The sequence below is a fragment of the Schistocerca piceifrons genome, chromosome 1, assembly GCF_021461385.2.
Source record: "Schistocerca piceifrons isolate TAMUIC-IGC-003096 chromosome 1, iqSchPice1.1, whole genome shotgun sequence".
Classification (NCBI taxonomy): domain Eukaryota; kingdom Metazoa; phylum Arthropoda; class Insecta; order Orthoptera; family Acrididae; genus Schistocerca; species Schistocerca piceifrons.
Genome location: NC_060138.1, coordinates 278,251,367 through 278,265,707, shown reverse-complemented (window position 1 = coordinate 278,265,707; position 14,341 = coordinate 278,251,367). Strand labels below are relative to the sequence as shown.

The following is a 14,341-nucleotide window of genomic DNA, read 5'->3' as shown; positions in this document are numbered from 1 at the left end:
TACATCTGCAGTTTTTGAACCGTTAAGAATGACATGTTGTGTTCTTTCTTCTAGGAAATCCTGAATCCAATCACAAACCTGGTCCGATATTCCGTAAGCTCGTATTTTTTTCACTAAACGTAAGTGCGGAACCGTATCAAATGCCTTCCTGAAGTCCAGGAATACGGCATCAATCTGCTCGCCAGTGTCTACGGCACTGTGAATTTCTTGGGCAAATAGGGCGAGCTGAGTTTCACATGATCTCTGTTTGCGGAATCCATGTTGGTTATGATGAAGGAGATTTGTATTATCTAAGAACGTCATAATACGAGAACACAAAACATGTTCCATTATTCTACAACAGATTGACGTAAGCGAAATAGGCCTATAATTATTCGCATCTGATTTATGACCCTTCTTGAAAATGGGAACGACCTGCGCTTTCTTCCAGTCGCTAGGTACTTTATGTTCTTCCAGCGATCTACGATAAATTGCTGATAGAAAGGGGGCAAGTTCTTTAGCATAATCACTGTAGAATCTTAAGGGTATCTCGTCTGGTCCGGATGCTTTTCCGCTACTAAGTGATAGCAGTTGTTTTTCAATTCCGATATCGTTTATTTCAATATTTTCCATTTTGGCGTCCGTGCGACGGCTGAAGTCAGGGACCGTGTTACGATTTTCCACAGTGAAACAGTTTCGGAACACTGAATTCAGTATTTCTGCCTTTCTTCGGTCGTCCTCTGTTTCGGTGCCATCGTGGTCAACGAGTGACTGAATAGGGGATTTAGATCCGCTTACCGATTTTACATATGACCAAAACTTTTTAGGGTTCTTGTTTAGATTGTTTGCCAATGTTTTATGTTCGAATTCGTTGAATGCTTCTCTCATTGCTCTCTTTACGCTCTTTTTCGCTTCGTTCAGCTTTTCCTTATCAGGTATGATTCGACTACTCTTAAACCTATGATGAAGCTTTCTTTGTTTCCGTAGTACCTTTCGTACATGATTGTTATACCACGGTGGATCTTTCCCCTCGCTTTGGACCTTAGTCGGTACGAACTTATCTAAAGCGTACTGGATGATGTTTCTGAATTTTTTCCATTTTTGTTCCACATCCTCTTCCTCAGAAATGAACGTTTGATGGTGGTCACTCAGCTATTCTGCGATTTGTGCCCTATCACTCTTGTTAAGCAAATATATTTTCCTTCCTTTCTTGGCATTTCTTATTACACTTGTAGTCATTGATGCAACCACTGACTTATGATCACTGATACCCTCTTCTACATTCACGGAGTCGAAAAGTTCCGGTCTATTTGTTGCTATGAGGTCTAAAACGTTAGCTTCACGAGTTGGTTCTCTAACTATCTGCTCGAAGTAATTCTCGGACAAGGCAGTCAGGATAATGTCACAAGAGTCTGAGTTAATATTCCATCTCTGCTTCTATCTGCGAGACCTTATATGGTAATCTTGTAAAGTAAAGACCTGCTTGTGAACAACTGAAATAGTGGCACGCAACACCCTGTTTTGCCCTGATGACCACAGTGATGTATAATGGTATGCACTTTACAAGATTCAGAAAGTATTTGGTTATCATTGTAATGCACTATCACTCAGCTGTCATCCACAGCACATGGAGACTGTTGGGAGTAAAGTCCAAGGCTTGCACGTCTTGCTTTATGGCATCCCATACTTACTGTGTTGATCTGAAGTCAGGTAACTGGAAGACAATACAAGCTTTGTTGAGTCATTGGATGATAGCAAACGTAGTGCTTTTTTTTTTTTTTCAACCTATGCAAATGTACATCACATGAGAATACCTCCACCACTTGCATGAACAGTTCCTTGTTGAAAAGCAGGATGCAACTCTTCATGTGTTTTCTGTGTACTTGTATAATGCCAGTAGCTTGTATCTTGGTGTAGCACTGCTCATTAATCCACATATTCTTCTTCCATTCTTTCAGCATGCATTGGCAATGTTCCTGTGCCTTTGTTATTTTCAGTCCTCTGCGATGTGGGGTTATGGCTTTTGTAATCCGCTGTGAGGAGATGGCTCTGATAAGTATGTTCATTTGTTGTTGTTGTTGTTGGTGGTGGTGGTGGTGGTGGTGGTGGTCGTCGTCGTCGTCACTGTCATTGTCATCCACTGTTGCAATGGTGAGTGATTTCCTGTATTGCATTCTGTCTAGTCATTGTCATGATCAATGGTAGTAGATGCCAATTACTGTAATTGAAGCACAGTAACCCATGGCAGTAACTCTGCTGACGATGGTTTTTTCCCAGAATTGGTGTACTTGTAGTACATCCTTGACAAAAAGACATTTGAAATTTTAATCCTGCATGACCATTAAGATAGTAGGTTCCATGTGTCAGGCAGCTGTGTTCTGACCATTATTTAATGTGATGATGTTGTCCTATCCATCCTTCACTTGATTACCATACCAAAGGACAATGTGAGATCTGACATCCTACTCCTATGAATGTGAACTATTCCATTTATTATACTAACAGGAACACTCTGTAACTCAGCAGCTACCTCTAATTCAGTTGTTCATGAGTGAATGATAAGAGCCTACCTCAATCCAAGGAAAGTACAAATTCCACAAAATAATGAACTAACAGTCTTGTAAGCAAGAGCAGAGAAACATTGTTGAAGTTAATAATAATAATAATAATAATAATAATGACACACACACGCGCGCACACACACACACACACACACAACACACACACACACACACACAGAGAGAGAGAGAGAGAGAGAGAGAGAGAGAGAGAGAGAGAGAGAGAGAGAGAGAGAGAGAGTTGTTTCTAATTATTGTTTCATTTATTTTAATACTATCCAATAGCTTCTTTTGGATGAGATGAATGTTTATGAGTTTACTTCAATGTTTCAACATCCGTTGTCCATAGTCCATGTATGTGTCTCATTTATTTGTGTTGTACCGAGCGAGGTGGCGCAGTGGTTAGCACACTGGACTCACATTCGGGAAGACGACGGTTCAATCCCGTCTCTGGCAATCCTGATTTAGGTTTTCCGTGATTTCCCTAAATCGCTTCAGGCAAATGCCGGGATGGTTCCTTTGAAAGGGCACGGCCGATTTCCTTCCTATCCTTCCCTCACCCGAGCTTGTGCTCCATCTCTAATGACCTCATTGTCGACGGGACGTTGAACACTAATCTCCTCCTCCTCCTATTTGTGTTGTATGAGTAACACTATCTCATCAAAAGCCGAGTAACATTTAGACATTACCTTTAAAGTATGACGATCATCTTTTGGATCTTTATATTAAGAGTGTTGAATGTACTTCAGAACTTGACAAATCACCACTTTCACTCACATAGATTAATTATAATTAAGTAAATTTTGTAGTACCGATAGTTTTGAAAATTTTGTTGTTTTATAAATGATATGCAGCAAATTGACACACTTCTCAGTGACATGTTATTGTGCAGGTGGCTGTTACTTTGTACTTGTTGTACATTCAGCTTGGGTTATCATTTCTTGCTGGTGTGGCAGTAACTGTGCTTTTGATTCCTGTCAACAAACTGCTAGCTAACAAAATAGGAGTACTTAGCTCACGTCTTATGGCCAGCAAGGACAGGCGGGTGCAGTTACTGGCAGAAGCTTTAGCTGGAATTCGTACACTTAAGGTTTTAGTGTGGGAAGACTACTTTCTCTCTCTGATCAACAGTAAGTAATTGAACACATCATTTCAAAACAATAAAAATTTTGTATATTTTGAGTGATACTACAGATTTGTATAACAGTGTTAAGTATTTTCTGTGGATGAAAATTATTTCATAAGATATGCTGCATGAGGAAACACTGGGTCTGAAAAGTATAAATAGATATTGAATTATGGATGTAAATGATATGAAAAAATTGTTCACTTCTCAAATATCCAGCTATATTGATTATATTTAAACTGCTAAAAAGAAAAGAATTGGAACTTCCTGGGAGATTAAAACTGTGTGCTGGACTGAGATTAACCTGGGACCTTTGCCTATTGCTGGCAAACGGTGTACTGACTAAGATATCCAGCATGACTCATGATACATTTTCATTGTTTTTGCTGTAAGTAGTAACAATCAGTAGCTCTGAAAATACAAGAGTCAGCAGCAGAGTGGACACTGATTTGAAACTTCCTGGCAGATCAAAACTGTTTGCTGGTTTGGGACTCAGATATGAGATCTTTGTCATAAGCAGACAAGTACACTACTGACTGAAATATCCCAGTTGACACGCTACTCATCCTCATAGCTTTTGTTAAGAATTGTGCTTGGTTAGCTCAGTTGGGAGAACCCTTGCCTATGAAAGGCAATTGTCCCAGGTGCAAGTCCTGGTCAGATATGCAGTTTCAATGTGCCAGAAATTGTAAAATCAGTGCTCACTTCACTGAAGAATGAATATTCATTCTGCAAGTAAAGAATTAAAAGCAAACAAGACTCTTGTATTTTCAGAACTAATGGCTGTTTCAATGAAAATATAGCAGATAAAGGAGAATTAGAAAAGTATTGCCAAGTGTTGAATTGCAGGGTACTTGACAAACAACAATCAGTGAAGGACAATGGACGTTTCATATGACAAGTTATGGAACACAGATGATAATTAAAATTTTAATGATAATAATGATTGAAAGGCAATTCTGAGCATCAGATTTGAAATTAAAATGATGAGTATTTAGTTTTCAGTATGTCACTTCTCCTTCCTGAATTTTGAAAACCATTAACTGCATAATATTGATCCAAGTATTGTTTTCTTTGATTGCTGCAGCTTTGCATTTCAACCTTTTCATTAATAAAATACATATTAATAGTGATTTAGTGTTTCCTTAACTTCTGAATTTCATTGAATAAAATAATTCTTCTGTTTCTGAATATCGATGAACTTTTATTAATGTGAGTAGAGACATCCTGTTTGTACAGTAGCTGAACAGCTTCAGCCCTTTAAATGGGGTTGCATTATGGGCCTGCAGGATGCCGGATGCACATATCAACAGATTGCTGCACACATTGGGCGCAATTATGTAGAATGTGTATTGCTGCTTTCAACAGCGGTGTGTGGAACATTCCCACACCTGTATACCAAGCTGTAGACATCCACACTGAACAGATGCGCATCAAGATTGACATTGTACAGTGACAAACTCCAGGCACATGTTGCGCTTGCTGTGTCACCATGGACTGTTGGGAACCATCTGCTTGCAGCAGGATTAAGATCACTTGTGCTTCTGACCAGGCTACCACTGACACCACACCACCGAGCATGGCTATTCTGACATCGTGAAAGAGTTGACTGGGGAGTGGAATGGCACTCTCTTATCTTCAGTGATGAGAGGAGGTTCTGTCTGTGTGTGAGTGCTGGAAGTACACATGTATGGAGTAGATCTGGTGAGCTGCCATTTCAGATGCATTCACCTATGGCACACAGATCCCATCCCAGGCTTCATAGCGTACTGGGCATCAATTACAACTCACAATTACAGTTAGAGTATTTCTGCAAGATAATGTAACTAGGGCACACTACATTGCTCAGACTGTTTTTACCATGCTACTGCCGTTTCTTTGATAGGAAGATGATGTGCTTCTGTAGCAGGACAATGCACATCCACAAAGGAGTGCAGCAATGCAACTTGTTGTATGGGAATTTGTATGCAAGAATAATTGCTTGCATTTCTGCCAGAGAGGGGCACACTGTGTACTGCTGTGACTGTTTGGGGTCCCTTACTGTTGCGTGTGTTTAATTTGTTCTAAATTTCTTATCATATACTTCAACAACGATGAACTATCTGGCACCCCACTTTTGAATAATGTGACCTTGTCCTTGAGGGTGTTGCATTTTTTTTTCTGGCAGTGTATCTAGGATATTGTCTACTTATAAATAACAATATTATGGACTACTTTTGTGTCATTTAATTATTATTTAAGTTATAATAAAATTAGTTGTACACAACTCATTTATATGTGAAGAGGCTATAGAAATTTTCGCAGGTCCATTGCTTATGAGATGATTCCCAAATTTAATTCAGCCAAATTCTGTATCCTCTCACAAGCTGCTCCTTAAAAATGACCAACCATGTTTCTATTTTCCAAGCTATCTACATCAAATATGAGTACCATATGATAAATCATTCCTTTTAATTGTACAGCAGATACTTGAGAATTAATCATGTTTCCTTTTCCTTTTCATTAATTTTTAAACCAATATATATGAGGATGTTCAATAAGTAATGCAACACATTTTTTTTCTGAAAGCAGGTTTAACTTTTGCAAGGTTTTGGAGCCAGTGGCTCCTTCTTCTGGCAGAAGAGTTGAAGGGGGAGAAAGAGAGGTGAAGGAAAAGACTGGAGAGATTTAGGGAAAGGTGTACGATTCAGAAAATCACCTGGAACCCCAGGTTGGGGATTAGATTAGATTAGATTTACTTTCATTCCAATTGATCCGTAGTGAGGAGGTCCTCCAGGATGTGGAACATGTCAGAAAAACAACAATACACGACAAATATTTACAACTAAAACAAGTAAGCTAATGTACCATTCCACAGGTCCCAAGTGGAATGACGTCATTTTTTAATGAACACTAAGAGTCATTTTACAAATACTAATGCACTGAATTTAAAATAAAAAAGTTTTTATTTATTTATAAGGTAATAAACATGTAATACAACTACTGTAATACTTATTTACAATGAACACATTACTGCACTGAAATGGTGCAGAAGTTAAATTATACTTACACACACACACACACACACACACACACACACACACACACACACAAATTTTCAATGAACACATTACTGCACTGAAATTGTGCAGAAGTTATGTTGTACTTATATACAAATCAGTTGGTTTTACTAAGAAATTCATCAATGGAGTAGAAGGAGTTGGCCACCAATAAATCCTTTAGGCTTCTCTTAAACTGAATTTCATTGGTTGTTAAGCTTTTTATGGCTGCTGGCAAGTTATTGAAAATGTGCGTTCCTGAATAATGCACACCTTTTTGTACAAGACTAAGTGACTTTAAATCCTTGTGAAGATTATTCTTATTTCTAGTATTGATTCCATGAATTGAGCTGTTGCTTTGAAAAAGTGATATATTTTTAATGACAAATTTCATTAAGGAATAAATATATTGGGAAGCAGTAGTTAGTATCCCTAGTTCCCTAAACAGGCTTCTGCAGGATGTTCTTGAGTTCACACCACATATAACTCTTACTGCACGTTTTTGTGCCCGGGAAACTTTAGCTTGGCTTGATGAATTACCCCAAAAAATAATCCCATATGACATTATGGAATGAAAGTAAGCATAGTATGCCAGTTTTTTCATTTTTATATCCCCTATGTCTGACAAAATTCGCATTGCAAACAGAGATTTGTTAAGACACTTCAGCAGTTCTGTGGTGTGCTCCTCCCAGTTGAATTTATTATCAAGCTGTAATCCCAAGAATTTAACACTGTCCACTTCTTCTATCTTCTTGTCATCATATGTTAGACATATACTCTTGGGACACCCCTTACAAGTTCTGAACTGCATGTAGTGTGTTTTTTCAAAGTTTAGTGACAAAGAATTGGCTAGGAACCTGTGATTGATGTCCACAAATATTTTATTAGCTGATCTTTCTAAGACTACACTTGATTTGCTATTTATTGCAATGTTTGTATAATTGGCAAACAAAACAAACTTGGCATCTGGTAATGTTACTGATGAAAGGTCATTGATATATACAAGAAAAAGTAAGGGCCCCAAAATGGAACCTTGTGGGACCCCACATGTAATTAGTTCCCAGTTGGATGATGCCTGATAGCTTGGTACATGTCTCTTTCCTAATAACACCCTTTGTTTCCTGCCAGACATATAAGATTTGAACCATTTTGCAGCATTTCCCTTTACACTATAATATTCTAGTTTACTTAAAAGGATATTGTGATTTACACAGTCAAATGCCTTTGACAGATCACAAAATATACCAGTTGCCTGCAATTTTTTGTCTAATGAATTAAGCACATTTTCACTGTAAGTGTAGATAGCCTTCTCAATATCAGAACCTTTTAGAAATCCAAACTGTGACTTTGACAGTATGTTATTTGAGATAAGATGGTTATAAAGATGACTGTACATTACTTTTTCGAAAATTTTTGAGAATGCTGGCAACAGTGAAATTGGATGGAAATTTGATGCTATTTCTTTATCTCCCTTCTTAAACAGTGGCTTAACTTCAGCATATTTCAGCCACTCAGGAAATATTCCACTGATAAATGACTGATTACACAGATAGCTTAATATGTTACTTAGCTTAGAATCACATTCTTTAATTAATTTTGTTGATATTTCATCATACCCACTAGATGTTTTTGATTTTAAAGATTTTATGATGGACATTATTTCTGTTGGGGTAGTGAGGGTCAAATTCATATTATGGAAGTTACTTGAAATGTCTGGTCTAAGGTAATCCATAGCAGCATCTACTGAACCTGACAACCGCATCTTTTCAGTAACAGTTATAAAATGTTTGTTAAAAAGTTCTGCAACACTATACACGTCTGTCGCCAATGTATCATTTACTCTTAATGCTATTTGTTCCTCTTCATGTCTGGTTCTACCGGTCTCCTCCTTCACTATATCCCATATTGTCTTTATTTTGTTATCTGATATGACTATCTTTTCCTTGTAATATATTTGCTTTGACATCCGTATAACAGTCTTTAATATTTTGCAGTATTTCTTATAATGTGCTATAGCATCAACATTGGAAATGTTTTGGATTGACAGATACAGTTTTCTTTTTGTATTACAAGATACCCCTATTCCTCGAGTAATGCATGGCTTCTTTGTAGACTTTGCTCTAACCTTGGTAAGTTTTGGGGGAAATCAGTGTTCGAATAAGGTAAGCACTTTATTAGCAAAAATGTTATATTTTTCATTCATGCCATGAGCACTGTAAACATCAGTCTAGTGAATGTCTCTGAGGAGTGTCCTAAAATAATCAATTTTTGGCTTACTGATTACCCTCTTGAGCTCAGATTTAACAGATTTTATATCCTGTTCAGTATTAACATTTAACAGAAGGAATTGCATGTCGTGGTCTGAGAGGCCATTGACTATTGGTTTTGTAATATAATTTTGTTCATTGGACTTTTCTATAAAGATATTATCAATGGCTGTTTGTGAGCAAGTGGCTATCCTAGTGGGGAACTTTACAGTGGGAATTAAGTTGAATGATAGTGTTACTAACTCAAATAAGTTCTTATTGGGAGAGTCTTTAAGGAAATCTACATTGAAATCACCAGCAACCACTATTTCTTTGTTTTTTGTTGTTAAATGGGCCAGTACAGCTTCAAAGTGGTTGACAAACAGATTAAAGTTACCTACAGGTGCTCGATATACACTTAATATTATGAAGGATTTTTTGTGAAATTCTAATTCTGTTGCACATGCTTCCATATGCTGTTCTAGGCAAAATTTATGAATGTCTATGTTCTTAAATTTATGACAGTTCCTGATGAATGTGGCAACTCCTCCTTTCTCCATTTCTGATCTACAAAAGTGAGATGCTAACCTAAACCCTGTAACACTTAAAAGTTCTATACCAGTGGTCACATGATGTTCAGAGAGGCAGATTATATCAGCTGGGTTTGAAGACTCTAATTCATCTATGCAGATAGTTAATTCATTAATTTTATTTCTCAGTCCTCGAATATTTTGATGCAATAAAGATAGCTGACATTTCACATTGACTGAGTTAAAATTGGGTGGAGTTAAAATATCTGCTGACAGTTGAAAATTCTTAACCAATGGCTGTTTATGCTGATGTAATAAGCTGGAATTATGTTTTTTGATTTCTTTCTCAAACTGAAGGTTTGTCTCAGTTCTAACCTCTCTTAAAATTTGTTTTCTTTCTGTCCTCCCTACCCTAAAAAAGGGTCTTTTCTGAATCCTATAACCACTGGTATTTTAACACTCATGACAGTGCCTCCCCCCTTTAACTTTCCTGCTATTTCCCCAGCCAATTTACCCTTCCCCTTCCTGTTGAGGTGAAGGCCATGCCTAGTATAATCCCACCTACTGAGAGAATCAACATGAACCACACCAATGTGTGACCCTGCACCCGACATGAGCAGCCGTTCCAGCTCCAAATTAATTCTCTTGACAGAAGAGTTCAAATGAGGTCGGTCATGGCGCCCAAGAACAGATACAAACTCAACACTAGTATGCTTCAGTGCTGATGCAATCTTCGCCAGGTCACACTCTATACTGTACCCAGGATCTCTGTCAATACTGTTACCTGCCCCACCCACTATAACCACGGTGTCTTCCTTAGTGAAATCTTTGCAAAGTGATCCTAAATCCTCTGTCACCTGCTCCAGACCAGCACTAGGTTTAAAAAAATTGGTGACCTGGTATTCTGATCCTAGTTCATCCTGCAAAAGTTGGCCAACACCTCTTCCGTGGGAACTACCTAACAACAACACTTTCTTTCTCTTTACTGATTTCCCTACATTCTTACTTTTCAATTTGCTGCTGAAAGTTTGTTGTGCCCTGTCTACACCTGCAACTGCTTGAGGCTCACCAGCTTCTAACTGAAGCAACGGGTCAAATCTATTTTCCACATTCACCATAAAGCTGTCAGACAAAGTTCTAGGCCTGTTCCTCCTGTTGCCTTTTGCCGCTTCCCACCTCTCTTTACCCTTCTCCCTCCTTAACCTGTCAAGATCTCCCCTGACCTGTCTAACTCAGCCTGAAGGGCGGCAATTTTCCCCTCCTGGTCTAGTATATTCCTATCTCTACTACAAATCCTACAAAACCACTGATGAGTCTCTTTTACTTCCCCTATTCCCACGCCACTACAGTCACCCACATGGAAAAAAGTACAGCACCCATTGCACCAAAGCCCCGACCTAACAATTCTACGGCAAGTCAAGCACTTTTCACTCATGATAAACGTAATAGTTTATTAAGAATAAGTCAGTTAAATTACAGATAAACACGAAAACATGGTTACACAAATTTGGCCTATACGCAACTGTGTGTAAACAAAAACAAAAGTGCAAAGTTTCTGAAACAACAATTTAAACTTTACGCTACTTTCCGGAAATGCTAGTTAAATAATGAAGAGGTACACTAAGTTAAATTGCTGGAGAGAGCAAGGAACAGGAGCAAGGAACAAGGAGACTTACCAGATGGGATGAGAAGGAAAAATTGATTGTTGGAGACTGCACTTGATGAGATTTGAAAACCTGAGAGCTTAAAGATTACTACTAAAACATGATGCACGAGTTAATAAGAGTGAAAAGCTAAGTGCATTGTATGTGACAGAGGTGGGATGGGGGACGGCAAAAATTAGATAGGTCAGAAAATCAAAGATGTAGAAAACTAACGTGGAGTGAAGAAAGGAGTAGTTACAGGAAGAAAATCTGAGACAGAATGAATTAACATAAATTAAGGCTAGGTGAGTGGCGAGAACCAAGGACATGTTGTAATGCTATTTCCCACCTGCAGAGTTCTGAGAAATTGGTGTCTGGGGGAGAATCCAGATGGCACTTGTGGTGAAACAGGCACTGAGGTCATGACTGTCACATTGTGGAGCATGCTCTGCAACAGCATATTGCATGTTGCCAGCATGCACCCTCTGCCTATCTCCATTCGTCCTGACTGATAATTGAGTGTTAGTCATGCCGATATAAAAGGCCAAACAGTGCTTACATGACAGCTGGTATGTCATTTTGATAGTATATGATTTGCCAGTTACAGGGCTGGAATAGCTGGTGGTAGGAGGATGTGTAGGGCAAGTAATGCAGCGGGGATGGTTTCAGGGGAAGAAGCCATAGAGTAGGGAGAGGGGTGCAGAAGGAGCGTAGGGTCTGACAAGGATATTGCAGAGATTGGAAGGGTGATGAAAAGCTATTCTAGGTGTGGTGGGCAAAATTTCAGACAGAATAGATCTCATTTCAGGGCATGATTTTAGGAAGTCATGGCCTTGTCAAAGTAGCTGATTAATACATTCAAGATCTGGATGATACTGAGCAACAAGTGGTGTGCTCCGAAGGTCTAACATTGAAAGTCCCTGTTTCTGGATATAATCCTAGTCTACAATAGGCTCTTTTACAGTTTCAAAAACAGCAGTCACTTGGACTTACCCAACTAATTTGTGACCTATATGTCTCATTATCCATTTACACTCCACCAGATTTCTCTCCTACAAAATCCTGCAGTTATCTGCCCCTCATGTTTCCTTGGATGATATCACCTGCCAGGTCAACTTCAGACTGCAACAACATGCCAGACTTGACCTTAAGAAGCTATCCCACCTTCTCCTAAACTACCTCAACCTCCCTTTCTGTCCCTCTGCACCTCCATCACTCCTCTTCTACAAACCGAGCTTGGCCAATCTCCTTACATACCACAGCCTTCACCACTATCTCCCAGACCAATAGTAACTCATAATCACAAGAACCAGTAACAACAGTACAGTGATCTCAACCTGTCATCTAAAGCACTGTGCCCTTCTGAATTATTTGTATTATCCAAAGGACCCACATTCAACCCTAAGCCTGCATTTAATCCTGCTGCTTTTGTGAAGGACCTACTTTCCTTATAATGTCAACTGGAAATATCACTTTGCAACCCAATCCCAAAACCTTTCCAACAACAAACCTGACATTGAACCCTGCCTTGAAGAGTTCTCACCACAAACACAACTTGATTCTCCACCATTACCGCAAAGTCATCCATCACAAGCTTTACAAGAATTCCTCACATCCAGCATTGCTTCACAATCCTTCCTCATGTCCCTACAACATGACCCTAATCTGTCCTCTGCAGAACTCCAGGCTCTACATTCCTGAAAAGCTGATGACCCCACATTATCCTCCCAGCACACAAAGGATCTACTGTTGTGGTACTTTACAGAAAGGAGTATGTTAGTGAAGGTCTACGCCAGCTGACTGACACCTCTACATACAGCATCTGCCATCAAGAGCCAATCTCTGTGATTGAAACTGGCTTGCAGTCCCACCTAAAAATCTCCAGTTCCTATTGGTTCAACAGGAAGGCAACACTCTGTATCAAAGGAAGATACTGAGGCACTGGAACACATTTTTAGTTCAATGACTGGCTAATTTCAATACAAAACAGAGTGCACACAAGTTGTATAAACTGAAACCTTTAAGTCTTTGGACCTTCACATACATTTTGGAACAATTTAAAATGCTTGAAAAATGAGTCTCTTACTCATCTTTCAAAACTAAAATTATTTTAAATAAGGATAGGTTTTGATTTTTATGAGCCTGTTGTGTGATAATGTGGTAATAAAACAGGTTTTATGTATGCCAAAAATTTCAGTTGTTTATAAAACCTGTTCAACCTAAAAGTGGAAGCTCTTCTTTTCAGGGAATGTAGAACTATATGGTACTAATCAACAGAAAAAAAGCAAAATTTTATGGATTGTTATTTTTGAAAAAAAAAAAAAACTTATTTCTTCATTTTACCATATGCTAAATTCAATAACATCTGAGACAATGAAGGTAAGATATTTTCCAAGCCTGCCTGGATTGATATGGACTATGCCAAAAGATAATGCACGGGAGATTTGTTTTTGTACAAGGGTATGAGGCAGTGGAGATGCATCACCCCCGGCTATCTTTCCAGAATTTCCTAACCTAGAACCTTGCCTCAACATCATTCAGCAAATCCCTCAACATGCAAACTAACCTTACATCCTCAGAATGAACCACTGTCCACCATCTAAAAACTGATCCCGACCTTATGATTCTGCCTATGGACAAAGGCGCCACCTCTGTCATTTTGAACCCCAAGGATTACCTGGTAGAAGGGCTCTGCCAGCTGTCAGATACGTCCACCTATAAACCTCGCCACAGCGACCGTATTCCAGAAATCCAGCAGAATCTCCAGTCTTTCCTCAAATCCTTAGGGCCATCCCAGAACCTCTCTCCAGAGTCCATCTCTCTGCTCACCCCTACCACTCCCCACACTCCTACCTTCTACGTGCTCCTTAAAGTCCATAAAGCCAACCACCCAGGATGCCCCATTGTGGCTGGTTACTGTGCCCCCACTAAGAGAATCTCGGCTCTCATAGAGCAACACCTTCAGCCTATTACCCGGAAGTTACCCTCCTATATAAAAGGTACCAACCATTTCCTCCTCTGACTCTCCAGAGTTCCTGTGGTTGTTACATCTGCAGTGACAAATGGTTCCTCTTGAAAGATACTGAGGGTCTCACTGGAGCCTTCAGAGACCGTAATTATCCTCCTAACCTTGTACAAAAATAGATTTCCTTGTGCCTTATCTTTCCAGTTTCCCACAATCTCCCAAAGTGTCACTGTCCAGCCACAGAGGAGCATTTTCC

At 39.0% G+C, this 14,341-nt stretch overlaps 1 protein-coding gene across 6 annotated transcripts in view; it reads left to right on the top strand.

Annotated features, from left to right (window-relative positions):
- Positions 1-14,341, top strand: part of LOC124789025 (ATP-binding cassette sub-family C member 10) — a 388,717-nt gene that overhangs the window by 131,615 nt on the left and 242,761 nt on the right. For all 6 annotated transcript variants that reach the window (XM_047256314.1, XM_047256328.1, XM_047256320.1 and 3 more), the window contains one exon: positions 3,430-3,667. In XM_047256314.1, the coding sequence (XP_047112270.1) occupies positions 3,430-3,667 (238 nt within the window). The remainder of the gene's footprint in view (positions 1-3,429; positions 3,668-14,341) is intronic.